At 47.0% G+C, this 27,361-nt stretch overlaps 1 protein-coding gene across 1 annotated transcript in view; it reads right to left on the bottom strand.

Moving 5' to 3' along the window:
- Nucleotides 1-562: 562 nt before the first annotated feature.
- Nucleotides 563-27,361, bottom strand: part of GRIA3 (glutamate ionotropic receptor AMPA type subunit 3) — a 149,998-nt gene continuing 123,199 nt past the window's right edge. The window contains exons 13-16 of the mRNA XM_068412032.1: nucleotides 20,155-20,402; nucleotides 19,480-19,594; nucleotides 1,286-1,533; nucleotides 563-677 (exon numbers count right to left, since the gene is read on the bottom strand). Of these exons, the coding sequence (XP_068268133.1) occupies nucleotides 1,288-1,533; nucleotides 19,480-19,594; nucleotides 20,155-20,402 (609 nt within the window). The 3' untranslated portion in view covers nucleotides 563-677; nucleotides 1,286-1,287. The remainder of the gene's footprint in view (nucleotides 678-1,285; nucleotides 1,534-19,479; nucleotides 19,595-20,154; nucleotides 20,403-27,361) is intronic.

The raw sequence follows: 27,361 nt of genomic DNA, 5'->3' as shown, positions 1-27,361 counted from the left end.
GGGGGAAAAAAAAAATCACACCACCGGTAAGTAAATACTGAAACATCTTGACATCAGCTCATACAAGCAGTGACAAGCCAGTCCGTGTTCGCACGCAGCAGATTTCTGAGGCTTTGTGTCAGGAGGAGTTTCATAATTTGATACGATTGGGGTGGCTGATGAGACCGGCTGCGGTTTGCTTTCAGGACACAAGGTCATTTACTGTGCAGTGGTATCAAAGAATGGCTTTTGTTGCACTGATTTTTTTACAAGAATTTTTTTTTCACATACTAATATCTTGTTACCAGTCCTTTCCTTTTCTTTTTCTGTCTTCTCTTTTCTCTTTTCCTTTCTTTTTCTCTTTTCTTTTCTTTGCTTTTCCTTTCCTTTTTTCTTTGCCTTTTTTCTTATTTCTTCTCTTTTCCTTTTTCTTCTCTTACTTTTTCTTTTACTTTTTCTTCTTTCAAGCAAAGCAAGAATATTTCAGTGATGGTTTGCATTGTTGTGAGTCTCAGAGTCTTCCATAAGGCACTGAAGGAAAAAATATCAGTTTTTCCTATTAAAAGTACATTGCACCATCATCAATGCGTGTCATGCCTGACACCTCGGAGAGAGTACGACTGGCTCAGGTGGTCCAAATCCATGAAGTAGCCACATTCCCTGCTGCTTCTCCTCTTGCGTGCTGTCAGGGTGAGGACCTATAATAAAACCAGAAAGATTTCATCACTCCCCGGCAGCGAGGGGCAGGGAAGCTCAGCCTGGGGAGAGGCACAGTCTGTGGGCAATGCGCTAACCAGGCTTTTCCAGAGTTGTTTTTCAGCAATTCAACTCTACTTTTCCTGCTTTAGAAATCATGATTTCTAGGGTAGACCTTTTTTGTTCTATTGTAGGTTTTTTGGGGACTTCCTAAAAGCACTTACCTGACCCTTTTACAGCTTAGAAAAATAAAGGGGAAGAGGTCACCAACAAGAGAGATGCGAGTTCTGATTGCAGTAATTTTTAAAGCAATTAACAAAATACTTTTACATGTACTGAACTAGCACAATGCTGGAGAGAGGAGTTACTCTCTTCAGCATGAAGCCAGCTATCACTGTTTGTAACACAGGATGGTACCAAGCTTACTTAATTAAGTTTAAATCACTTATACTCCAAGGTTGCCACCAGATGATTTTTCAAAAGCCCTTTTGCAGGACTCCACTGATGCACACACCAAAGTATCACACTCAGCTTAAAAAAAAAAAAAACCCACAACAAAAAAGGAAGAAAGAAAACCCAGAGGGCCTTAGCTCCCGGCTCGCAGCCGTACCCCTAGATTTTCACACTTTCTGTGCCGTACACGTTGTAGCCTTCTCTGTACGTAGCGTAATTCTGGGTGTTGGTGGTGGGTGCGGGTTTGAAGTTCTGCGTGTTCTTGGTGAGTTTCATTCGCTTGGACTCGGCCCGAGACTTGTAGCAGAACTCGATCAGTGCCACCATCATGGCCAGCCCGAGGCCCCCGACAAGGATATAGAAAACCCCGGCAACATTGCTCAGGCTCAGAGCGCTCGTCTTGTCCTAAGAGAAATGAGCCACGCCGTTAGCTCTGCTGTGAGGAGCAGACAGACAGACAGACAACAGGCTACTTGGCACTTAGTCCTAGCTGGAATCACTACGCTCACAGCGTTTAGTGTCCCACTCATGGGTCAGTGCTGTCCCCCCCGTCCCCGGCAGCCCGCGGCTGCGCAGCAGTGACTGCTCCATCTCCCACCCTTTGGCGGGCTAAACCCTGGCTGAGTCCAAGGCGATGAGATTTTTTTTGGCCACTGACTTCCCCAGGACTTCAACATGCCAGAGCAAATGTGTCTACGGCCGAGCATCTCTGGTGGCAAAGGCACCTCGGGAAAGCTCTGACGGGGAAGGCAGTGGCTGTGTAAAACAGCAGGTTTTACAGAAAGCCATTATAAAACTAGAAAAAGAAAAACCCAAACCACTACACACTTGGTTTTGGTGAATGTAGATAAAATCATTGAGATGCTGCTAAACTTATCTTTTTTTTCAACAGTTAGTTAGGAAAAGGAAAAAAAAAACACCCTGGGAAGCTGGTCAGTTACTTTAAGGTCAAGCAGCAAAGCCCTAAGCTAAACCAGCACCTTCGGTGACCGAGGGAGAGTGAGTTACTGAGTGAAACCAGTCATTGTGATACAAAAAATGCTGGCCAGGGCTTATTTTCAATACATGTCAGGTGGGGGAGAAGGCTTGCTTTTTTAAAAACAGGATTCTGTAATCAGATTAAATAGAGCTGCAACCCTTTTGCTGCTGCGCGGGCCGGCTGGCTGCGTGCAGGAATCGCTGCCGGCAGGCACAGCCCCGGCTGGGCTCCCACGCCGTGCCACGCCGTGCCATGCCATGCCAGCCCAGCCGCACAGGCAGATGCCAGAGCAACCTGCAGCAATGGACTGTGCCCAGGGAAGACACTTGCTGACAAAGCTCGGCTTATGAGTATCTCCAGGGAGAGCAAAACTTGAATTTAGTCAGAATAAAAGATGATCTACCTGTGTGTTTCACAGGCAGTTTGGACAGATACAGTTGCAGCAAACAGCCTGCCGTTTAAACTAAAGACTTTACTCATTTACACCTCTTTTCAACTACAGTTTCCTTCTGCAGCTGCTGTGCATTCAGATGTCCCATGATCCCAAATTTATCTCATACAACAGCTACAGGGTTCTGCCCTAAGCAACTTCCAGCCCAGCTGAAATCGATGAATTTTTACGATTGGCTTCAATGGAACTTGAAATTGTCCTCTGACACTGAGAGGGTGCTCCCAAATTACAGTTTTCTGTTTGAATGCTTATAGAGAGCACTTCCAAAGGCACCAAGGAGTTAGGCACTCAACTGTGACTGATTTCAGCTGGAGCTGGATTTCTCCTCCTCTTGGTGCCTTTGGAAATGTCCTTTACTCCAACAAGCCCAGCACTTCTACAGGGTTTTTCTCCTCAATGGCTCTATGAGCATTAAAAAAAGAAAAATCCTCTGTGTTTTCTTTTAACTGAATGGTGTAAATAAAGATTTCCTGCAATTTAAGTGTGCAGCTACTGAGTTGATCCACCTGTCACCTCAGGGGTGGGATCTCCACTGGGATCTACAGCAGTCCTGCATGAGGAGCTGCTGGAGGCTGTCTGGCCCTGCAGCCTGGCTGGTGTGGGACGGGGCAGTACAGCAGCAAAATGGTTCAAAGCTGAATAAAAAAAGAATATACAGTATTTATGTAATGAGTTACCAATAGTTGTTCTAGGTTTTTTTTTTCTAAATCAAACCAATTTCAAACTGAACTGGGAAATGGGGCAGGAAGGGCGTTTTTTCTTTATCATGGGTCTGTCCTGAAATCGCCCACCCTTAGCAAGCATGTGGCTGTTTCCCAAACTGACATGTAGAGAAGCTAAGTCACAATTTTGAAACAAAAATGTTTTTTTTCAGTAAAACTAAAAATAAGAAGAGATGCTGGCCTGAATGATAGACATTGACTGTGCTGAAACTTGCACATTTAAATGAAGATACCAGCTGGGGAGGCTTTGGGGGCCTTCTCTTTCCACGTTTTTCTAGCAAAATACTCAAATAGTAAAACATACTTAGACCTACAGTCTGTTACTGCATAAAAGAAAAATGCTGTCATGTTCAGAGACTTAATTATTTTTTTCTATTCTTTTCTTTCAACCTTCAAAATGTAAATATCAACTTTTGAAAGTCATTCTTTGTATAAACAAACAGTGGGTCAAAATGTGATTGCTAATCAGTACAAAAAGACCTTCAGCGACTGACCTTACTTCCGGAGTCCTTGGCTCCACATTCACCCTTATCGTACCACCATTTGTTTTTCAGCTTGTCTAAGATGCCTTGTTCACTGAGTTTCAATACTGCAAGGTTTACAGGAGTTCTTCACGTGGGAAATAACATAAATAACATTATATTATGTTATTTTATGTTATTCAATCTTTAAACTACTTTAAAACTATACAAAGCGATAAAGCAGGGTTCCTGGCCACAAAGTATTTTACACTGCAGGCAACTGGATCATCCCCTTAAGTTAACGCTAGAGCAACGCTATATTACCAGGTCCTGCCCATATCGCTTTGAGTAATCGGCACTCACTGTTAAATGCAGGTAGTAGAAACAAAGCAAGTCCAATTTCCCACTTTGGCACAATCACAGGCATTCACAGTAGCTTTATGGATTCTGGTGGGTTTGATCTAGCAGGACCCCTCGTATTGCACTAACAGACAGCAAGCCCTGCAAACCAGCCGCTGGGGCTTATATGGTGACAGCGCGCTTGCGGCTCCAGCCCCCCGCACCCAGGATGGGGGGTGTGTGTGTGTGTGTGTGCACATCTGTAAAGCAAAAAACCCCAGGGGGGATGTCCTGGGAGCTTTTGCCAGCGTCACGGCTGGTCCCGGCTAGCGGTGGTGTCTCCAGCTCCTGCAGTTGCTGCTGCAGGGGCCATGCTCAGAGGCACCGCGCGAGTGGCTGCTCTCCCCTGGAGCTGCTGCATCCCAAACTCCGCTGGTCCAGGGAACTGCAGCAGAAAATAAGCAAATACAGACCTTTACGAAACAAATTAGCGAACATGGAAACGCTGGCTGAAAGTGCCCAGGGTGAGAAGTGTTGGCGGGATGAAGGGAGCTGCTGACTGTGGTGCTGCCAAAAGCCCACAAGCCCAGGGGGACCAGAGCTCGCCCATCGCTTCCCTGTGGGGAAGTGGCACTGGAGAGACCCTCAGTTGGGTTTTGTCATTTCCATTTCCTCCTTGTGTGATGTCTTGAGGTTTTTTCCTGCCCCTTTCCATGCGACAGCTCCCTGCATTAGGGACATCTTCAGTTCCTGCTCCTGCTTGAACAGCTTTGATCCCTGCTCCATGGCCATGCCGTGCAGCCCGTGGGGAGGAAAGGGATGGTCTTTCTCCTCAATGATGCTGTGTCACTTTGCATGGGATAACTCCAGGCAGACACACGTGCCAGCTGCCCTGCAACATGCCCCGCTGTGGGTCCATCCATGCCTGCTGTCAGCAGAAGGGACGCAGGAGCTCAGCCCATGTCTGCCCCGCTGCCAGCCTCGCTTCTCACTCTCACTGCTCCCTGCCTTTCTCCCACCCCTGCCCAAAGCGCATGACTCTCTGCAGAGCAAAAGAGACTCGGGAGAAAGAGCAGCACAATCTATCTTAATTACAAGCTTAATGACATGGCGGCATTTAGGGAAATGTCCATGGGCTGGGAGAGCTCACCGCCCTCGAGCAGCAGGAGCGGCTGAGCCCTGCCATGCCTGGGCAGGCAGATACTGGAAGGAGCAGATGGTGAAGAAAAGCCCTGTTCCCTCATCTGCCAAGAAGCTGCCTCTCTGAGATGGCTGTGAGACCTGTCGGCGGCTGATGTTGAAAAGCTCCTGAGCTGAATGCCCCACGGGCTGCACCAACGTGACCCAGCATGGAGTTATCGAGGCAGAGAAAAAGCCATCGAGGTGGGGAGAACCGCTGGTCCCTGGTCCCGGCGGCAGCGATGCCGGCACTGCCTGTGCTGGCAGAGCTTCCCGGCTGGCCAGGCAGAGGCAGCACCACTCCGCTGGTCTGCACAGGGCTCCGCTTGACACCAGCCAAGATTTTATTTTTGTAAAATGGCTATTTTTAAGCAGCAGCTGTAATCTCATTAAGTATCAATCAGGGAAGGCTGTCCGCACTCAGCCGGACACAGCCGACGGGCAGCGGTGACAAGCCCCACGAGACAGCCCGTGTTTGCTGGCTCGGCTCTGGCAGCAGGCACGGAGCTGGTGGCATCATAAAAACCAGCTGTATGGCACCTACGTTTGTATCCACCTATACGTAGGGCTATAAAACATCAACGGGATCAAAGCACACTCCACAGGCACCGCAAACGCCCTGGGTGCTGCAGGTAATACACCTGCCCCGTTGGTTTATGCCGACAGGGACCGGCCAGGTCCTGGCCAAGCCACCCCCATGGGCCCTCCTGGGCAGCTGTGCCGGGACGAGGCCCCTGGTGACACCCAGCAAATACGTTACAAGAAGCCGCACACGATTGCAATGCGAGTCAGGGAACGCTGAGCGCCTTTACCCACTCGTTACAAGCCCCAGCAGAAGGAGCGGTGTGGATTATTGCTTAGAGAACAGCGTTCTCATTTTAAATTTCATTTAAAAACTACCCAATTTGGAGAGATTTTTATGCAATACATCTCTCCGCTTTGAAAAGCATTGTGCAGCTGAGAATACACAAACAATAGGGAGAAGGTTATAAACACCTTTTCTCCTACCCGCATATTTTATTGTGCGAATTTTCCCCTCCCCCCAGCCCTATTCCGAACACTATTTTTAATTTGCATGCCTTTATAAACCCCATATGGAGCACAGAGAATTTGCATAACATCCAATACATTATAGATTAGCTTTCACAACATTATACAGTATTGGGAAATGAGGAGGCTTAACATGCTAATTAGGGTGCTTTTTTTTTTTTTTAAAAAGCCAAGATTGCAGTTAATTGCACGCACGCAACTGCCAAAAAAAAAAAAAGTAGTAAACTAAAATTATCTTAACTAAACAGATGGGAATTTGTCTGAACTGGGGTTTTCGCTGTAGTTTGTCACGGCCCTATTTGTCAGGTGAGGTACCGCAAGGCCTCAGCCCGCGTAGGGAAGAGGTGATTTGCTCCGTCCGTCTGTCCCAGCACTAGGGGCAGAACGGGACAGGCAGACGAGCACTGAGGAGCCGCCGTGTCCTTCAGGCCCACGGACCCTTTGCCGGCGGAGCCGTCGCCGTGCCGGGGTGCTCCTGTGCTGGGGGGCTGTAAGGCGTCTGCCTGCCTGGGGGCTGACTGCGGGTGGCTGGTCATGTAAGGAGGGACCAGGGGAGCAAAGTCGGACATGAAGCAGTAGCTGGTGCTTGTCCTCCCCTGCCTTAGCCCGTCCCGTTCCCCCAGCAGCAGATGACCTGGAGGGTTGCCCGAGCGAGCTCCTGGCCTCCCTTGGCTCTGCTGTTTTGCTGAGCAATGCGTACCTGAGCGAGGCAGCCCTCTCAACGTGCTAGAAAAGGCAGTAATTCTTCTTCATCTCCCCCCATGTCGTTTCCAGACCATCTCTCTCTATTAGTTTGGCTGCTTTTACCAAAGTAAAATGTCCAGAGGTTTGAGAGCTTGTGCTCTCTCGTTGCGCTCCGTACACCCAAGAAGAGGAGCGGAGGCAATCAGGATCGGGGTGTCAGCGTTTCCAATGTCACAACACGGCATTCTTGGGCAGAAACTTGCAGTGTTTTTCTTCCTCACCATAACTGAATGACTTTTTTTCTTTGCTTGCTTGTGCTTTTCATCCAGGTGTAGTAGGTTTGGCTAATCCAGGCTTAACCACTTGAGGTTGGATCTGTTGAGCAGCTTTACCAAACCCTTCTAAGATTTTTTTTCTACTGACATCTACAAATGACTGGAAGACACGAGTCTAGAGAAATGGCACCAGAAGCCTCATACCGAACAGTATTGCCCCCAATGGCAAATTAAGCCATTTGCTATGGCTGATTTATTTAAGAGAGGCATGACTTCAGAAGAAGACTGGTGCCCATCTATTCTCACAGGCTTTACTTTATCAGAGCCTGCTGCAAACATGATTCTAGACCTAGGAGAGAGGTGGGGTTTATCAGTGTTTCAGCAGTTCGGTTTCTCTGCTCCGCTGTTAGGAGACCCTGCTCGGGTGCCAGCAGCATTACCTTCCCTCTTCAGCCATCAGTTACTGCTAGAAAACAAGCTGTGCCAGTCTTTTTCTAAACGCAACGTGGCACCATCTCAAAGGGAACCTCCCCTTCCCTTCGCTGTGTGGCCCTGGGGCCTCCTCCCTGCTGCAGTTCAGCCCCTCTTGGCTCAGGACACCAGCCCCCAAAGTCCTGCTGCACCCCTTGGTGCTGGTGGCCTCAGGTGACAGGACGATGCTGACAGAGTGAACTCACTCATTAAAATCACACCCCTGAACTAGGTCCCCAAAGCTTCGGGTTCAGTTTAAAAATCCTGGCCACCTCTCCCCCTAAATTCAAGAATCACTACAGCACGTCTTTGTCCTGAAGGTGATCTTGCATAAAATACAGCATCACTTCCAGGCTGAGCATGTTCCCACGCTGACATGTGAGATCATCGCTCAGAAGAAAGAGCTGCTATATGCTCCTCGTAGAGCATCTATTACATTTCTAATTCATTATTATCTATTTTCCATTAATACAGAAAAGAGGGAACATGATGACGCAGAGCCTATCTACTCTCTCTTCTTACTTCTCTTCGAGACACCCTCACCCTCTCTGAGGGATTTCTTGCCCTGCCTCCTCTTGCCGCAGCACCACTTTCAGGTTAGTTGCAGTAATTTTTATCTCCATTGAGAAAACTGGTGGCATTATAATATTTCCTTCTGGCCAGAAGGAGTTTGAAGCAGAAGAAAAGTAAATTAATCATCAAAGAAAGTTCTTTATTAGTCCCAAATGTTAGAATATATAACTTCTGCCCCTCTCGAATTATAAATCATAACACGTCTTTAATTTGATTAATGACCTTTTAGGTTCATTTTCATGATTCCACCTGCACCTACATAAAGTAGATAACATAAAAACAGATTTTTATTTAGTGCCATCACTCTAGCTTCTACTGGCTTATGGAACAGACCCAGCAGGCTGAAGTCCCACATCCAACTGCAAAAGCTGGCCAGGCTGCCCTTTTGGCAATCTGATTCCAGTTACTGGCCATCGTGTTTATGAGCCGGTGCTGCAAAGCCCCTTCCCTGACTGAACTCAGACTGTGCAGAAGAGTCTGAGCAGCTTCTTGGACAAAGTGCTGTTAGTTTATGAAAAGAACATCCTGGCCTTGCCAGGAAAGGGCCGTTTTCCAGGAACGAGCGGTGGGATGTTACTGATGCTGGTGGCTCTGCAGCCCAGTGTTTGGGTTGGTCCTCACAAGTCGCAGCAGGCTATATAGAGAAGAGCCAGTGACCACTGTAGGTGAGATTTAGCAGCAAAAGTCTCTTTGGGACTCAAAAATCTCACCCAATAATCCGTAGACTTTCGTCGGCTGCATGTAACCGGTGTTTGAGTGGCATAAAGTCTCGGCAACACCGTAGTTATGTTTATTACTTGCAATCAATAAAGATTTAAGTGGTGATTGGAACAGCTTTGGATAATTCACATCCCATTCTATGCTCTAATGGATGTAATATAAATGTTATACCCAAAAATGATCATTGCCAAGGAGAGCAAATGAACACAGCAGACAGCACACTCTTCCCTCAAACCAGATGAACCATTGCTCAGAATTCATTTAGAATTTTTAGATGCAACCTTTCAGAAAAGGGAGCTGCAAAGAAAAGGTGTAACAAGTAAAGGCTCCTTGAAGCACTAATTAAAGGGTTTCCTCAGAGTTGCGCAAGATGGGGTGGGTAGTGTGTGGGTTGCACTGAATCTCCCAAGCAAGGGGGCTGCCCAAGGGCTGACTTGGCACCTTTCACCACCTGGGTTTTACAAGGTGCAGGTGTTCCTCCACCCATCGTTAGCTGGTTTCTGATGATTTGTGGAGTATTTGGTGCACAGGGTATAGGGTGACATTTTCTCAGCACTGTTGCTTGCAGCATCTTGAGAGTCCAAATGTCGCTTTTTGGGGGGGTAGAGGGTGAAGAAATCACCCATGAGCTTGAAGGAAGACCAGAATAACATCAGCAGTGAGAGCTCCTCTAGTCTTGAAAACATCCTATCTCATGCCCGGGGCTGAGACTCAGGATAGCGGAGAACAAGCTGTAGAACAGCTGCGGACAGCTGCCTGGCCGGCTCAGGAGGATGCCAACCACCAGGCAAGAGCTCCAACCACAACAGCTCCACTGCCCTTACGAGCAGTCCCTGCGCAGGAGGGCTTGGTGGCTCTTGCAGTGCTACGTACGCAGGTCGTCTGCGTCCCCAGCGGCACTGGGGAGGGATGTGTGCCATCTCACCCAGGGACAGAGAGCTCCCTCAGTGATGAAGCTAAGAAATTTAAGGCCAGTGGCAATGGGGCTCCTCCTCAGGAGGCAGATGGATGCTGGCTCCAAACATATGGTAAACACGGCCAACAGGAGCCCCGTCCATGGCAAACAGGCCTGGCTAGAAGGCCAATGACATGAGTTCCCGATGTCCTTGACACTGCATCTGCCACAGTGTGAAACCCTGCGTGGGCACTAAGATGTCCATTTTCATTTTTTCCCCATCAGTACAACATCAGATGCCAAATAACTCTGGCTGGAGCAGCGCTGTGGAAATGCAGGCGCCCATCACGAGGGATGCGGCACTTACAGCAGAGCTGTTTGGGCTGTAATGTGCCCTGGCCCTGGCTGTTTGGGTCCATCATGGGAGGCAAAATCACAGCGCCAAAGGCACCCCTGGGCTCCGGCTGCATCACACCGCAGGGGCACAGAACAGCTGTAAATCTGGTCTAACATCTGGCTAGGCCAGGTTTATTGTTGATTTGTGTGACCAGAGCAACAAAAAGCCACAGGAGGTTTCTGGCAAACCTGTCCCTCTGAAGACTGCAAGATTAATGAAGGGTGACGTCCTCCCTCCGGGTCAGCCTGTGACCCTCGCCGAGCCATGCGGTCAGACCAAGAGCTGCAGCCCCTGCAAAGGGCTCTTCACCCTCCCGTCCAAATCCCAGTGACGTGAAGAAGGCGAAAGTCCACGGTGGTACCAGGCCTTGGTTAGTACATTAAAAAGTGGGTTTTGACTTGTTTTATTTTTAATCCCTGTTATTTTTACCTAATCCCTTTAATTGAGGAATCTGACGTATTTAGAGCACTCTCACTTCTGCAGCAGGAATTTTTCTCTGGTTTCTTATGACTGTTTTCTCTTGTTTCTTATGACCAAAGCCATCCTTGCTGGCTGGAGCATCCACGGGATTGCTGACATCAGCACGACCCAACCAACAACGCCGTAACATCAAAGAGTTCACACATCAAATGTTCGGGTTTCTCAAATCCACCTCATAGTGTCAGAGGAAAGGCAAGTGGACGAAGGCGCAAAGAAACAAGCACGTTCTTAATTCAAAATGCTTCCTAAACTCCTGTGGGGTGAAACCACTGAAAACACTGCATGAATTGTTCCTGCTGGTATCGCTGGCAAATCTCCACTAACTTCAGGGGAAGCAGAGCGTGAAGCTTGCCGCAGACATGTGGGAAGTGTCACCTTTAACGTGCTCTGAGAGGTAAATATCCAGAGGGGACAGGGAGAACGACCCTGAACGACCACACCATTGCTTTGCACCGAGATTTCAGCCCCACGAAGCCAGCACCGCAGAGAAACCCCTCAGAGCCACACACCCCCTGCACGGCAGCACAGGGCATTGACAAACGCAGGAATCAAGCCTGGGCAGAGTCTGCTTCATTTGACGGTACACCATAAAAATCTCACTAACAACCACCTTGGTATCATTAAAATATAGATAGAAACAATCCAGGAAGAGAGACCAAATCCAGCATTATTCTCTAGAGGGCACTGCTTGAGGTTAAAGACCCATCTAAATCAAATAAGGCACTTTATTCCCCCAAGCTCTATAAATCCCAGCCTGATCTGTAACTATTGAATGGACTTTTTGTCAGATCTTGTTACTGGAATAACTTCTGACTAGATACAAAACCTGCAGGTGAATGCATTGTCCCAGTGCTGTGCTCTTTCCGAGATCAGACCTATCTGCCTGTCATAATTTACCAATTTAGCAATGTCTCCTTGCCACAACTCTATGTTTTGCTACACACCCACGTGTGAGGGATGGGGGAAGATTTTGGGTGGAAATGGGCTCATTATTAAAACCCACTATGTTTGTTTCAAGACTAGAGTTACCTGGTACTTCAAGCAGGAGGGAACAGGGCCCTAAAAATACAGGCATAAAAGCATACCATCACTCATTATTCCTATTTGTTACCTTCTGTCTCAAAAAGTGTTCTTCTGTATTTCACATTGAAAATTTAATATTCATGGAAAAAGCACCGGGCATTTCTTCGTTAAGGAATGAACACTTGGTTGCTCTTTGCTACCATTTCCGACCTGCACCGTTTTTTCCCTGCCCTGTGTTCCCAGCAGTTGCACATCTACAAGACTTAACATCTGAGGGATTGAAATGCTTTATGGGTGGGCAGAGGAAGGGATAAAAGCAAAAGCCATCTAGTTTGAAAAGACAAAGAGCTTTCAAAATTAGAAGATTAAAACTTGGCACCTCAAGCCTCATATATCCCCCAGCCACCTAAGAAATACACCGCACGTCGATGGCTGGGATAGCGCTCGGAGGCATCGGGCACAGCGATAAATCCCCTGGCAGAAGGACATTGTTTTTCCTCAACAGCAGAGCCAGAAGCGTTTCCCTTCGCTCAAGGTGCCGAGGCCCCGGGTGCCGGTGGGCAGTGCCCCGGGACTGCAGCTCCCCGGCTGCCTGTGCTGGCCGTGGGCTCATCGTGGCCATCCCCGACAGCCGGGCTGGGACCCTCCTTCAGGGGGTCACTGCGCATTTTGCCTCTTTTGTGCCTTTTGGTACTGAACGGCGTCATGGGATGACAAAAATCTTATAGTACACAAGATAGTTCATAACATTTGTTGGTGCTGTGCTATTGCCAGCACCGGAGCCAGCAACTGCAGGACACGGAGACCAGCAGTGGCTTCTCCTGCCAGACTGATGCGGTGGGTCAGCCTTCGAGGGTGGCTTCTGTCCAAAGGGCACGAGTGACCCCTGCACAGGCACAGTGGTTTTCGGTTCTGCTCTGATGGCAACGGCCAGCAAACGACAGGCTTTGCAAAGGGCGCTGAACACAGGTTTTGCCACGGCCATTTGAACGCTACACAAATGATCTGTCAGGGGATGGGCTTTTTTAGTTACTGCTGAGTATTTACTGGCTGCAATAGTTCTCCGTAACAGAACTTTGTTCTAGTCTTCGTTACTGTGTTTTTCCATAAATAGTGCTCTTTTGGTCAGTTCAAGGTTTCTTGCCTTTTTTTTTTAGACGCAGGTTGGTGCAACCACTGTATCCTTGTGGAATCTGTGGGGTTTTTCCTTGCAGTAACCAGGTATGCGTTTTAAATTCAGGTGTTTTAAGTGATGCTGTATTTGCTGTGACATGGAAGACACACACAGATGCACGATGCCATTGTAACACCTACACACACTCTGAATACACCCACACGGAGCCACATGTTACCAGCTGAGACTGCAAGTTCCTCCACTCCTTGCAGGGAGTTTGCAGCCTGCGTTTGGCAGCAGCAACCATCTCTAGGAAAGTATATTTATATGTTTCATAAATGTAGCTCAAACAAATTAAGCTCTGGACTAACAGGATCATAATTTAATAGAAGTGCCAAGTGCTAATGCAATAATACATGCCTATTGGATTAGGAAACGCGAGCCATAACAAGTCCTTGCAGTTCATTTACAGCAGTGCCCGAGACTTGAGGTACAGATGTGGTGAGGGGGTGGGAGCAGGAGCTACCCGACCAGGGAGGGCAGATGCTTAATGTCATGCTCAAACCTACATCATCTGAAACAGCAACGTGGACCTTTCCTGTCATTGCCTGGATCCCTTCTACCCTGGATGGATACGAGCAAGAGACTCAACTTACCTTGCGTGTGGGCTATCCCCTCACCTTCTCTTGCTCTTGCCTCTAGACACATCCATTTTTCCCCCCGTCTTCTATGATTTCTTTTCCTCTTGGGACAGCTTCTTCTGCGACTCTTGCTCTCGGGCTCCTCAGCAGGCTGCATGTAGGTGCTGTTTAGTCCAAAGGCTACACAAGACGTTCAAAGCACAGCTACATCGCTCGTGTAAAGCGAGGTGTCTGACCCGTGATTACAGTGCCGGCGAGCGCAGAGCAATCCACCAGAGCAGCACAAGCGCCTGTGTCCATGTGAGCTCAATGCTGAAACATTAGAATTACTTTGAAGAAGAAGAAGAAAGGCATTTACTTTTCCCTTTGTATGTTAAGTGACAGCAGTTATCATTGAAGAGGGAAGAGCCAAGCCCAGACCCCCAGGGAGATGTTCAAAGGAAGGGCCCTGCTCCTGCTGCTGGAGCCCCACTCCGAGCTGCTGCTTTTCCTTGTTCCTTTTCCAGTCCCAAGGAGCTCTGCCTCGGCTTTTCCCACACTGATGCTTACAATGCAGGATAAATTGACTCATGCAAGCAATTTATGGAAATTAACTGCTGAGCGCCACAGGTATTATCAAAATGAGCGCAGGAGTCACAAGTCTCTCTGTAAGATTTCTTGCGGCCATACAGGCAGGACGCAGCATCGCCGCACGAGGCCCGGCTCTGCCGCGGTTAACGCTGCACAACCACGGTTCCTTGAGCACTCAGGTCCAGCTTCGTCACGGCAGCAAAGCGAGTCTTTATGGTGCTAAAGGTTATACAGGCAAAACAAAACGGTTCCCAGTTCTTAGGTGCCAGCCCTGGCTCCACCAGCTCCTTCCCAGCCTGGGCAACCAAATTCTCGTTCTGAGTCTCCCAGTTACATTCCCAGGAAAATACCCTCAAAAGATCTGCACAACAGCACAGACATTTCTGCGAACCCGAGCAGGCTCTCTGCCCTCGGCAATGCTCTGAGCAAGATGCTCCGATGAACTCCTACAGCATTAAGACTTCACTACTGCCACAAAACATACACCATATTCTTTCCTAATATGCTATAAAGTAATAGCTGTCAATTAAACAAATATTTTGATGTCTTCCTTTTAAAGTATTCTTTTGCTTCGTCACTAATTTGCACAATGCAATGATTTTATATTACTTGTCTAGCTCTGAGCATGAATTAGCTCTGTGCTACTATCGCTGGCTCTGACCAGCCATTTTATCTCTTTCCAGCTCATAACCCAGGCCTATAGAATGGGTGGCAAGTAAATTCATGCTGATGAACATAATTTCAAACAAATTGCTCAAATAAATTGTGCTGCATCTTTTTAAGATGGCCATTTCGCCAAATGTTCTCTTTAAAGCACAACACGTTTGGCAACGGTGCTCTTTAGATGTCAGGTACCATCTAAAATAATGCGTAACAGATTTCTTCTAAAAATATGCCACTTTAAAAAAATTATGCTGCAAATGCTACCGGCTGTGCTGAAAATGTATCAAAGCAAAGCAGCACAGAGAAATGGGGGAACAAATCCCATCTGCTAATGGCCAGACTCACAGCTTGGAAAGGCCTGGGACTGTGATGCTTTATGGAGCGTGGCTCCGAGGGCAGAACTCAACTAGCACACCGGAAAAGTAATCCTACAATTAAAAAGAAACAGCAGAAAAACGAAGCAGTATGACATGGCATGTCATTTCACAGATGTAATCCAAAAGAGATATCAGCCTAAAAAAGAATATATTAAAGAAATTAAGTCAAATAATTAGCAAGGAATCTTGGCATGGGAAGTTGGTGAGATGCTGCATTCAAACAATTTCCCTCTGTGTTGGTTGTCATTAAGTGTTACCGTGAAGGTATAAGAATACAAGAAATGTATCAACAGCAGAACTGTAGAAATTTATCTTAGCAGAAAATTGTTCCTATGCAACTGAATAATTGGTTTCACTTAAGTCACTCAGCCTGCTACTGCCGTCTGCATCCCCTTTTGTCTATTTCTTGTTAAATTCCTATTCAGCCATCACTCAGCTCTGAGATGATAGGATTGTGTAATAAACAAAATAATTAGTTTCCAAACTCATAATACACTGTAACATATTTCCTGGAATATGGGTTTTTTATAACTGCTATTTAGCATTATCTCACGATTGAGAACTCAGCTCACACGCAGAAGAGAACTTGAAGACGGTATAATTTTGCCACGAATCCAACAGATGAAACTAAATTCACGCTCATTTAGGAGAGCTAAGTGAACAAATTGTGATGCACATACCAGGATGTCTGCACCAGCCAAGGCAGCCCACACGTACTGACATGCATCACAGACAAATTACGTAGGGATGGAGCATGTTCCCCTTCGGACTTCCTAAATAAGGACCACTATGGAAATGGGGTAACCCCCTTCGCCAGGGCAGTACCGACAGCCAAGATACTGCAGGGCAGACCAGCACCCTCTGCTCCATGCCAGCGCTGGCATATACTGGTAGCACTGCAAATGAGACATATGTCAGCTGAGGCCTTTAAAATGATCTCATTAAAACAACACAATCTCTTTAGTCCTAAATTATAAGTGGACCCCAGGAGTATGGGATGCTCACAGGACTAACCTTACGGTCTGTGTAACTGAACAGATGAAAAAACTTGCAGAAAGTCAATGGAATACCTTTTCATTTTCCTGCTGCAAGACTCAAAATCCTTGTGAAATTTGAAGTCACCGTTTAATTTTCCAATGGCAATGAAGATACGATAACAAGAGGTGGGCTCACAACTCGGACTCACTCATCTCCAAGCACAGGCAAACCGCATGCTAAACCGCAGGGAGGATGAGCACGGGAGGGCATTTTCTGGGCGACTGGGTCCTTTGCGGTACAGCGATGGGCGCTGGCACAAGGAAACAGGCTGCACACTTACCTCTGGCTTTCAGCACAAGCTAGAGCATCGGGTGGCACAGAGAAACCGGCACCGTCAGCCCGCAACGACTCACAGCCACGCACAACTCGTTGGCAGCAGGTAGGAAGCGGCTGATTACAAACTCGGGGCGGCGATTTCCCAAGCCTGGGTCTCTACTGGCTGAGCTAAGAGAGGGGGTCTGTCAGCTGAGCCGGTAGAGAGAGCTGCCCCGAGTGAGCAATGGTCCCCGTGCCGTCCCGTGTGACGGCGGGCGAGGGCTGCATCTCCACCGAGGCACCTTCACCACCCTGGCCTCTCTGATTCCCCCCAGCTATTGCCTCCTTTTAGGGAAAAAAAGAACAGTTTTGAAGCAACTCCTCTGAAATGCTCTATAAACGAAGCCGTGTTCATATAAACAATTAACTGGAGAGATGGGATGAGATGATGAGGGCAACTCAGGCTTCTGGTGGGAGGACAGAGAGGAGGAGAGAGAGGCCAGCGAGACTGTCGGGGCCATAGCGCCCAGAGTCAGCACCAGTGCTCCCCTTCCCCGAGAGGGCGGCGGGGCTCCCGTGGGGCTGGGGCACAGCCTGAGCTCGATGTTACCAGCCGGGAAGGCATCTGCTTGTGCCGCCACGCCGCGGCACCGCAGCCTGCAGCACTCCGCTCCCACGAAATGCTGCCTCAAAAGAAAAGCCACTTCCTAACGAAAAAGCCCTTTGATTTACGACATCTCTAGAAACATCAACTAACCCTTCCCCGTCTCCCCTGGCTTAGTCTTCTGCGGGATTTTCTCCCCGAGGAGGAGCTCGCCAACCCACGTTGTGCTCCCTGGGGATTCTGCCAGCCGAGCCATGCCCCCGGGAGCCAGCGTCCGTAGCTCAAACAAACAAGCAGTCCTTCATCACAGCGGGCTGTGACGAACTGCGGAAAGACAGCGCTTTGTGACACACGGATTAAAACAGCCAAACACGTGTCGCCGTGCCTGCTCCCCTTCCTTCCCTGCACACCTATCCACGGCATCGCGGCACACCTGACTCCACTCTCAACATCCACTGACCAGGGCCGACTGCTTGCTAACGGATGGTATCGCTCCTTGTACAAGGTCTTTCAGTACAAGCAAAAATAGAAGGATGGCCTTGCCCTAATTATGACCATTTTAAAAACCCTTTTTAGCTGCCTTAGGGCTGTAAGCATTAGTTGGCTGCATTTAATTCAATGAACTCGAAGCAATGAAGTTCATTGAACTGCTTTGTACAAAGAGTTTTCTTTCACGGAGGCAGCATTAGACAATGCAGTGCTGGATCCCAGGAGAATATTAAAAATTTAATATACTGGCAAGTGTAACATTATAGAAAAATGTTGCGTGAAGGATGAGCAGCAGAGCTAAAAGGCATAAAAAAGCTCACGCTCGTCTCCAGGCTGCTGCTGAGCACTGCAGAGCTCCAGTTAGTGAACAAACCTGAATTTGAGAGCTTTTCCTTCCTTTATGGCTTTTGCTAACATCAGAGATCAGCAGCTCAGTAATCTCCTACGGAGCCAACTGTAAGCAACTCTTACTAATAGAATGCAGCAGTACTTTGCAGTAATTGTCCGAAACTGCAGTTTACTTAAAATACTGTTGTTATTGATTTTGGACCAAAGCTGAAGCATTTTTATAAGAGAGATTAGGAGTTATTGTTCCTTAAGGAACTGGTTTTACTAGCTGTAGGAGAGTGTCACTACGAAAATTAATCTCGGTACTTTTCAGTATAACAATGTATTTTAAATTAATTTTCTTGGTAATTTCTGTATCCAAGGTGACCAATAGTACCCAGCTTCTCCTCACCAGGTTAAAGACTGCAGAAATTGCCAGTTTTACAGGGTAAGGGTGGCAATATGAAAGCACACTAGTTAACTTCTGCAACACACAAGCTCATTAAAGTAACTCTGAGAGTCTCGCTACCGTAGAGGCTGCCTGAAAGACTGGGGGAAGCCTCAGCTCAGCAGAGGGCAGGGACAGCTTTGCCACTGCTGTCACTGGAGCTAGGATTTTAATCCACATCTGTTTCAAAAGCACAGCAAACACAGCCGCAGTGCTCCACGGGTGCGTGCAGTGACCGGTCAGTGGCGTATAAAAGGTGACATCTGAATATTCTAGGCAAAACTACCAAAACCTCTTTCCTTAAGATTCATTTGCAGTTTAGTGCATCAAAACACTTCCCTGTTGCAAGCAACTTCTCTCTTGTTTCAGCTTCGCCTGTTGCAAGCTCTGCCTCCTTAGACATTAGTTTTACCATCAATGGGTGACTGCCATCTCTGCTTAACATTGTATCTTTGCTATGATCGTTGCTTGACTCTGATCTCTGGTTCCCATGCTGCGATTAGAAGAGCAGCCACCCTTCCTCTCCCTGAGCTACACACCCACCCAAGCAGCTCCTCTCCAGAGACCCGGCTCCTCCTGGGGGCTCTGGTGGCACCCGTCCAGGCCAGCAAGGCAGCGTGTGCTAGTACTGGTTCACTGGACCCCTCCCCAAAAGAGCAAAGGTGAAGGGATCCCTCTCGCCTCCAGGTCTGTGCTGGCACAGCTGACCCTGGTGAAGAAAAAACCTCTCAAAACCCACTCTACATCACAGCTAGATCACAGAGAAGGACCGAAACCTTGTCCTCAGGGCTTAGTACGGCAGCCAGAGGTGATCACTGTTTTCTCGTACAGTTACAAGTACTGATGTGCTCTGCGTAGGTCCCACCGATCCCGGACTTTCTATCTGTTAGTTAAATAAGGTTTCCAAGCTCGACCAAGCCTGCTGACAATATTAAATCAGACCATTTCTTTGAAAGAGCTACTGGGCAAGCAAATGGCTTTTTTTTTTCCCCCACCACAATTATTCAAATGATTTTAATCTGCGTTCTTTTTTGGTTTTTTTTTTTTTTTTCCTTGAGAAGTAAAATAACAGCCTTGCCGATTACTCTTTGCTAAGGTACCCGATTGTGGTGACATTGAGGCTGACCTTGGAGTCACCTCCCCCGCTGCCGCACTCTCCTTTGTCGTACCACCATTTGTTTTTCAATTTGTCCAAGAGGCCTTGCTCATTCAGTTTTAATACTGCCAGGTTAACAGCATTTCTTGAAACGATAAAACATAACTTGTAAGAAAAAAATGCACAAATGCTTAGGAAATCGTAACGTATAAAAAAAGGAGCACAAGAGGACAAATTGGCTAAAATTTCACAGAACGTGGAGCTATCAAAATGTCTGTACAGCAAATACAGGGTTAAATATTGGAAGGTGGCATGGAGGATAACATTTGCTCAAAACTGAAGTGTGCGGGATGGGGAAATCGTCTTTGAGAAAAAAAGTAACAAGAACACCACATCATGCAGTTAACATTCGTCACGTATGGCAGGTTAACTCGGCTTTTACCATTTAAATTGAAAAAGCCATTGAGCTGTAAAATTAAAACAGCAACAAACAATCAGAAAGGACAACACGAAGAGAACACTAAAAAATGGATGCATTAAATAAACGAAACCATAATTTACCGTCTTAGTTAACTCCATGGAATATTGAAGATTTTAAACTTTAAAGTTACCTCAAAAATCCACAAGAAAGAAAATGACAACACAATACATCAGGGTAGGTGGAATACTATAACAACATGGATATTGTTATATTATTCCACCCACCTTAATGCTGAGCCTTTGGGGGTTGCTACACCATAGCCCTTGGAATCCAGGTTGCCGCCGACTTTCATGGTGTCGCAGGGCTTGCGCTGCTCGATGTACTCATTCATCGTCGACTCCAGCAGGAAGGCGAACTTCCCCTTCGACTTCCGCACCCTCGCCACCCCGTCCGCCGTCGTCTTGGTGAACACCGAGGGCTCGGCCGACTTCATGTACGACCACATTTTCTCGTAGACGGCTATTTTTGACCTCTGGGAGAGACAATGGAGGGAAATGAAGAACCATGTTGGCTCATGGCAAGGGCACAAGGCTAGCTCCTCGGGCTTAGTCAGCTGAGAGGTATGATTAACACCCTATAACTGATTAAGTTATTATCTGATAAGTTAATATAACTGATAACTTAATCAGTTATATGCTAATCCTATATAACTGATTAAGGCTAACAAATAAAAAAGTCAAGGAAGCTCGGAGAGAGATGCATTGCCCCCTGAACAATGAGCAAACCAGAAAATGGTTGGGGAGAGGTAAACATCTCTCAGACATGTATTCTACTAATTGCCATGTAATTGGAATGCAGTCGGAATGAGAAACGGTGCGTGCCCGTCCCAGCGCCTCAGCTCCTGCTCTGCGCTGGGTTTATCCGCCTGCGTGCTGCTCCGCCACTGAACCAGAGGGAGGATGTTCAATGCTAGCTCATCTGTCACGGCCAACAGATGCAAAAGAAGCCTCTCCTCTGTGCACAAATCCTCAGCATTGGTTTTTGTGCTAACTCGCAGCTAGGAAACACCGACAGTGCTTATTACAAGTTCCCAGCAAGGCAGGAGTCTTGCTTTTCACAGTGGCGATGGCAGGTCTGTGATACAGGGGACCAGGGCAGCTCTAGTGGCTTCTAATAGTGATGCTCGAGGGATATAAATAGTAATTATGAAATCCTTTATTAATCAACAGTCAACCTTTCAAAATTCAGTTTCACATTTTCCTAAAAGACAGCACACACAGACATTAGCAGTAAGCTGCAAAAATTGCTGGTTAACTGCTTGCGTGTCATGTATATATATGCTTTTCCCTGTTTTCCTCATTTGAGACTGAGCCAACCCTAACAGCCTCCAGCTCAGCGTACAGGTTTTGTAAACCTGGAAATGTTGGGAAATGTGTTACTTCCCCTTCTCCTTCTTCCCCACCAGTAACATTCAAACCACCCTCGAATCTGAAAGCCACCTCCTCTTAAGCACTCATATCCTGGACTACGGGTTGAACTTTCCTGCTTGGTCAACAGAAGGCAGTAATGCCAACTGTATTTCTCTAAAGTCTAGAAATCCAGAGGATTTATATAACGCTTTTGGCCCAAGCTGTGGGTATCTTGAATTTACGCCTCCTCCTCCTTGCCATTTCCCTGCCCACAGCTTTCCTCGCAGAAAGGGAAAGAGGCAGGCAGGAGCTAAATCTAGTTCAAATTTAACAAACTTGTGGCAGAAGACTGTTAATGTCCATCAGCTTGATGATCAAGACATGTTTCCTCCTCATTCAGGACAATTTAATCTGTTTTGAATAACGTAATGCTTATCAACCAGCCTCCAAGCATCTCACAGGGCGTACGCCCTGCCTTCACCGTCTTCAGATTAGCCTGCTCAGCTACAACGGATGGAGAGGAGCACGGAGGGCAAGATTTTATTTTAATTATCCTTCCTGATGAGCTGAAAAATAACTGTAAATGCAAACCAATTAAAATCAGCCCAACTGACAATAGGAAATCAGAGAGACAATACTGTGCAGCTTCGCTAGGAGCTGGCTGGGTGGTGGTGGGCGAAAAACAAGCACGAGGGATTTCAAGAGAAAGAGCCTGGCTGGCCAACACGGAGGCTGCATGAGCAACGGCAGTTCTGGCGTGTCCTAGTTTCAAGGTGCTCGTCCTTACAACCTTCATCTTCTCTCAATATAAATAATACAAACGTACCTGCCCATTTATATTTGCATATGAGCATCTAAGGGACAAAAGGAAGGTAAAAATGCAGCTTTACTGTTTCTCTTTGTATCTCTCAGCAAGCTAAAGGGGTTAGCCTTCAAAAACTGTGCACGCACTATGTACGTTTTTGCTTGTTTTCCTCTGCAGAGTGCGCCTTTAATTGCACAGATAAACCAGAATTTCTTTTCCTTTTCATCTTCTAACTCACACCGGCATATCTGTCTTTAATAAGTTCTTTCATACTCTTTCCAGCTGGCCTGACTACCTAAAAGCGGTTGCCAATACATCTGTGCATTGTTAATAATAACAGTTATGTGATGAGTGCCAACAGCACGCTCAGGGCTGCAAATGGCCCAAACAAAGCACGTCTCCAAGGGCAGAGGGTGAATATCATCATTCATGCTTCAAAAAACCAAATCCCACAACCCAAAACCGGATCTCTTTTCAACTTTAACAAACAGCCCAAGCTTTACCGTTTGCTCCCTTCACTTAACTCTTTTGGATGATGTGGCTAATAAAAATCAGTGCGGTTCTATACGATCATTGACCACCTCTTCTTCTGCCAAGTGGGATTTTCATAATATCTTGTTATTATCAAATTAACTAAATGAGTATAGCAGTCTCATCTAGTAGGAATAGACAAAAATGCAAGCTAGAAATGAACGCAGCAGGTATTGACCGGGAAAGGTGAAAATAAAATGCATGGGGCATGTGTTGGTTTGAGTGGCCAGAGCCTGGCTGGGGCAGTCTGGGTGAGGACCCACGGATGTCCCAGGAGTGGGGACCAGGGAGGTGACGAGCTCCGGCCGCTGTGTCCTGCTCGGTTAGTGCTGCTCTTCACAGCCCTTCCCCTAAATTCATAATGAGGCCAAAATAATGATTTATGATGAGGCTGCGTAGAGAAAGGGACAGTGCCACGGGAGGAGCCGTGAAACCTGCAAACCTGCTCATGAGTGCTCAAGGGCGTTTCCTGTCCCAGGAGCCGTATTTCACACCTGCTCATCAACACGAAAACAACCAGCTGACTAACGCTGGTCAAAGATACGACGAGATGAAATGAAAGATGGTATTTTGAGTAAATATTTTCCTTTTTCCCATTTTTCCTTTGCCTCAAAAAACCCGCAGAAGCCCCTTTTAAGAAAAAGAAAATATCCTTAAGATATTTTAAGACTTTAAGAAAAGGAAAATATCTTTCCTTTCTAATGGTAAAGCTGCAAATCCTGTGCTGAAGGAACATTTTCACCCCTCCGTCCTCCTCTGCAGACATTCACGCCACCCCTGCCAGCCCCTGCGTGCTCCCCCGGGCAGTCTGACACCTGCGAGAGGGGCCAGGCAGCAGGAGCAACCGTAGAGAAAAGATTTACACTCCAAAATAAGGTAAGGTCTGACAGATCTGCACTACTGCTGCTAGAGTTCAGCGGCGGTAAAACATTCTCCCTCTCATTAAAGTGCTACTTTTAAAGAGATATTTAGAAAAGAAGCTTAAAAGCAAAGGTTTAAACCAATTCAAAGCCCATAACTGCAGCAACTCCCTATGCTCTGCAACTCCTATTTCATTTCTTTGATATTGCTCTCAAGAAGTCCGTCACACGCATTTCCCCGGCATTTCAAGGGGATGTTATTATCATTTTTTTCTTAAAAGCAACATTTGCAGTGTTTCATCTAGGCCTTGGGACACATTAAAGTGTCTTTTCATTATGGCAGCCGTACGGCAGATATAAACAGAGGTGGCCTTTGCTTTGTCAATAGTGCTGGCTTGTTTCTTTATTCGGAGATGTTTATGCAGGAGGATGAGCCGCGCACACGCCAGCGCAAGGGTGCAGGCAGCAGCTCTCGTGCTGAGGAGTCACTTCCTTTGGCCCGTTACTAACCCCTCCATAAACACACGTTGCTTCTGGGTAGCAACGAGTTTATTTTAAAAGAAGGTGCCAATTCAATCAGTCCACAATTTTAACACCATCTTTCATTCTAATTCTCTTAGTTTTGATGTGTGGTTGGCTGAAATGAAAAATCAAACGAACCTGCAGCGTGCCATAGCATCAAATGGGCTCGGCACACGTTACAGGCAGCAGGAGGGAGGCAGGTTGTTCCTTCAATCCATTCAACAACAAAAACCCAGCACACGCAAACCTGGCTCCAGCTGAGCGGGACCAGGTACCTTGGTTCCACCTTTGCACATCCCAAATCGCCCAGAGATATATTGCAAAACCCAGCACTTCTTGGATGGTTCCTTGATGTTGGTTAAATTTACTCAAGCCTTCTCCCATTGACCAAATTACCTTTCCCCTCCTGCAGACGTCCCTCACGCTTCTGATAAAAGTGACATCGCGTCACCTCCTACTGATGAGTAGCAGTGAAGCTATTACGTTGGAAAGAAACAGCATTTTTCCTCTATAATTAAAGTATGTTACAGGGATGCCCTTTGCCTAATCTAGAACATCTTGCCCTCTCTGTCACCTTCTCCACAACCTGCAGGTCTTCTTCAAACCGCCCCCTTCATGCACTCCGGTGGAATATTTTATTAAAACGACCAAAATGGTCTTTTGTTTCTTATGACAGGCGCCAGGAAATTATTTCCCAGCAGTCAAGCTCAAAATGTTCTCTTATAGATGATTATTGTTGATCATCCAGTCATAAGCCAAATTCACCCAAATCAATTTTACTTTTAAAATTCATTTATATATTCTCCCTTTTTTACTCCGTATGTTTAAAATTTTAGATTTTGTTGATGTTAATTCTTTTACCTCAAAATTAAGAGAGTGAGAAACAAGCTTAAAAAAAAAAAAAAGGAGGAGGAGAAAAAGAGAGAAGGTCCCCCCAGTAATCCAGGAGCTGGGCTATGAGGAAGAACAGGAGAACGTTTCATGCTAGGCAAGATCAGTGTAAGAAATGGAACGGGCACACTGGAGAGGGAGAAGACCCAGAAGGAAGCCAGTTACAGCTGCTTGGTCTCGGGGCTGGGTCCAGGCGTTTGGAGTAGGCCAGCATACATTGAAAGGCAGTAAATCCAACAGGGAAGCGCAGGAAATGGGAGTGAGACAAGTGCAAGGTGGACGGAGCATCACGCACACAGGAGAGACATTGGTAAAGGACCTAAAGCAGCAGAGTTAACACACTCCTCTGCTACACCAGCCCTATGACCACTTTATAGCTCTTTAACAAGGGCAGTTTATAGCCCTAAGTCAGACAGATGTTGCTGATACAAAACACAAAGGCCTATACTAAAAACAGTGCAGGTATTTAATCTGAATAATACATGCACGCCTCACTGATATGAACTTAGGTAGTTAAGTGTGAACCGTAGCTTCATTATCATCACTCATTGCTTTTCTTCCACATGTGCAATTAGCTCTTCTACAGCAGCTAATGAATGCAGCAGCTTATGAACCATTAAAAAGCAAGTTACTAAATAGGAGAAAAAAAAGCCAGAAGTCTGCCTTGGTACCACTGCTGTCGCCTGGCTTGGGGACCACTTCAAGATCCATTGGTTTTAGGGAGTTGCTTTCTTGGACTTTCAATATGGCAAACTGCAACGGCGTGGCTACCACTGTCTTGGTCTTTTGGAAAAGGCTTGGATTTGATGCCTCTCCGCTCCCCTGCAAGCCTGACGTCGAGTCACCCCTGCCACGGCTGCCTCTGCAAGGATCAAGGGACAGTGGTCGGAGCCCCCAGCCCAATGCCAGCTCTGGAGCACATAGAGACTGGCCTAACGATGCTACATTAATAATAAGAACATGATAAATACTATTAGTAAAGTCGCTTTGCCTCAGATTTCCAAGCTCTTTACTGAGAAGGAAAAAACAGCTCTCTGGAAGGCCAGAGGGCACCATTAGTCCCCTTTCCCAAGCGGGGACATGAAAGCAGAGATGTCATTTACTGAAGGTCATAGGGCAAAGTCTAATAGATCAATGTCACAGCTTTTAGACACAGATAACTTGTGATGCCAGCAATTTACTTACCTATATGGACACAAAAATCAATCCCATCATTACATGAACCTGTTGTCGTTATTACATTCTCAGCAGAAGAAAGTAGGTCAGATGCCATGAGCACGCACAGGGCATTTCTCTTTCAGCAAGGCCAACCCCCACACCTACCAAACTCTACCCACGGTTTATGAATTTGTGGGATGCCACAGGTTCAAGCATGCATATGTAAACTAGTCTGTATGTTTGTAGGAATACACAAATCTTTGATGACACATGCATAAATGTAAAAGAAGGGTGAACTGGTGAATAATAGTATTTCACAGTCAAGTTCGTGATGGGAGACGTTGTCATGTCGGTTTGCTGTTCAGAGTAATGACATTATAACTTCTGCTTTAGAAATGGTATTTCCCTTTCCCGACTGGGGCAAATGAAGCCCATAGAGCTGAAGGATCAGCCCCCAAAGCCCAGGGCTGCCCGCTTCCCTCTAGGACCCCCTAATCAAGATGCAGACAACCCCTGTACGGGGGCTGTGAGGACAGTTCCTCTCTCTCAGGGAGAGCCCTCTGAACCCACCGGCAGCACTTCTGCCCTGATGGGAGCAGGGGTGGGAGCCCCGCAGGGAGCTCGTGGAAGCGGTGGGAAGGAGGTCACACAGGCAGCTGGGGAAGCAGCCTGCCAAAAATCCCTCCGGGCTTCAGCAACACTACAGGTTTTCCATGCCTGACACACATAGCTGCCCAATTAGAAAAAAAAAAAAATTTATCTTATAAAAATAATACAGTATTGTAAGAGTTTTCTTTTCCTGTGGATCACAGCCATTTTGAAAACGTGAGCTTTGGCAGCAGGCAGGCAGTGTGCTGTAGCTGCTTTAACAGACATCTTTTCTGGAGCGAGCTCCGCTCCTACAAACAGACAAGCAAAGAGTCACTCTGGCTGTAACTAGACGTCGCTGACATGTCCATAACAGTCTGAGCAGCAGAATGTAAATCAAGATTTTAAGACGTCCTTTCCTGGCACAACACTGAACTTCACACTACACCTATATTCACCTCCTCACTTCACTGCTGCCATCAATTCCTCCTCTTTGCAATGCTGACCGGGAAATTAAAACGCAAGTCTTTACCGAGAGACAAGCTGCCTTTGTAAATCCTCTGTGATTCACGGCCAGGGCCAGGCTGGGCGAGCGCTCACCCCGAGGAAGCGCACCGGGGATCAGCAGGGCTGGGCTGTGTCTGTCCGTCTGTCCGTCTGCCTGGGGAGCAGGAGGCACACGCACCCAAGCCGGCCGGAGGGATTACGTCAGCCCTCAGGCTAAGGG

The sequence above is a fragment of the Nyctibius grandis genome, chromosome 13, assembly GCF_013368605.1.
Source record: "Nyctibius grandis isolate bNycGra1 chromosome 13, bNycGra1.pri, whole genome shotgun sequence".
Taxonomy (NCBI): Eukaryota; Metazoa; Chordata; class Aves; order Nyctibiiformes; family Nyctibiidae; genus Nyctibius; species Nyctibius grandis.
Note: the sequence above shows the minus strand (reverse complement) of the source record. Positions and strands in the feature narration are given on the sequence as shown.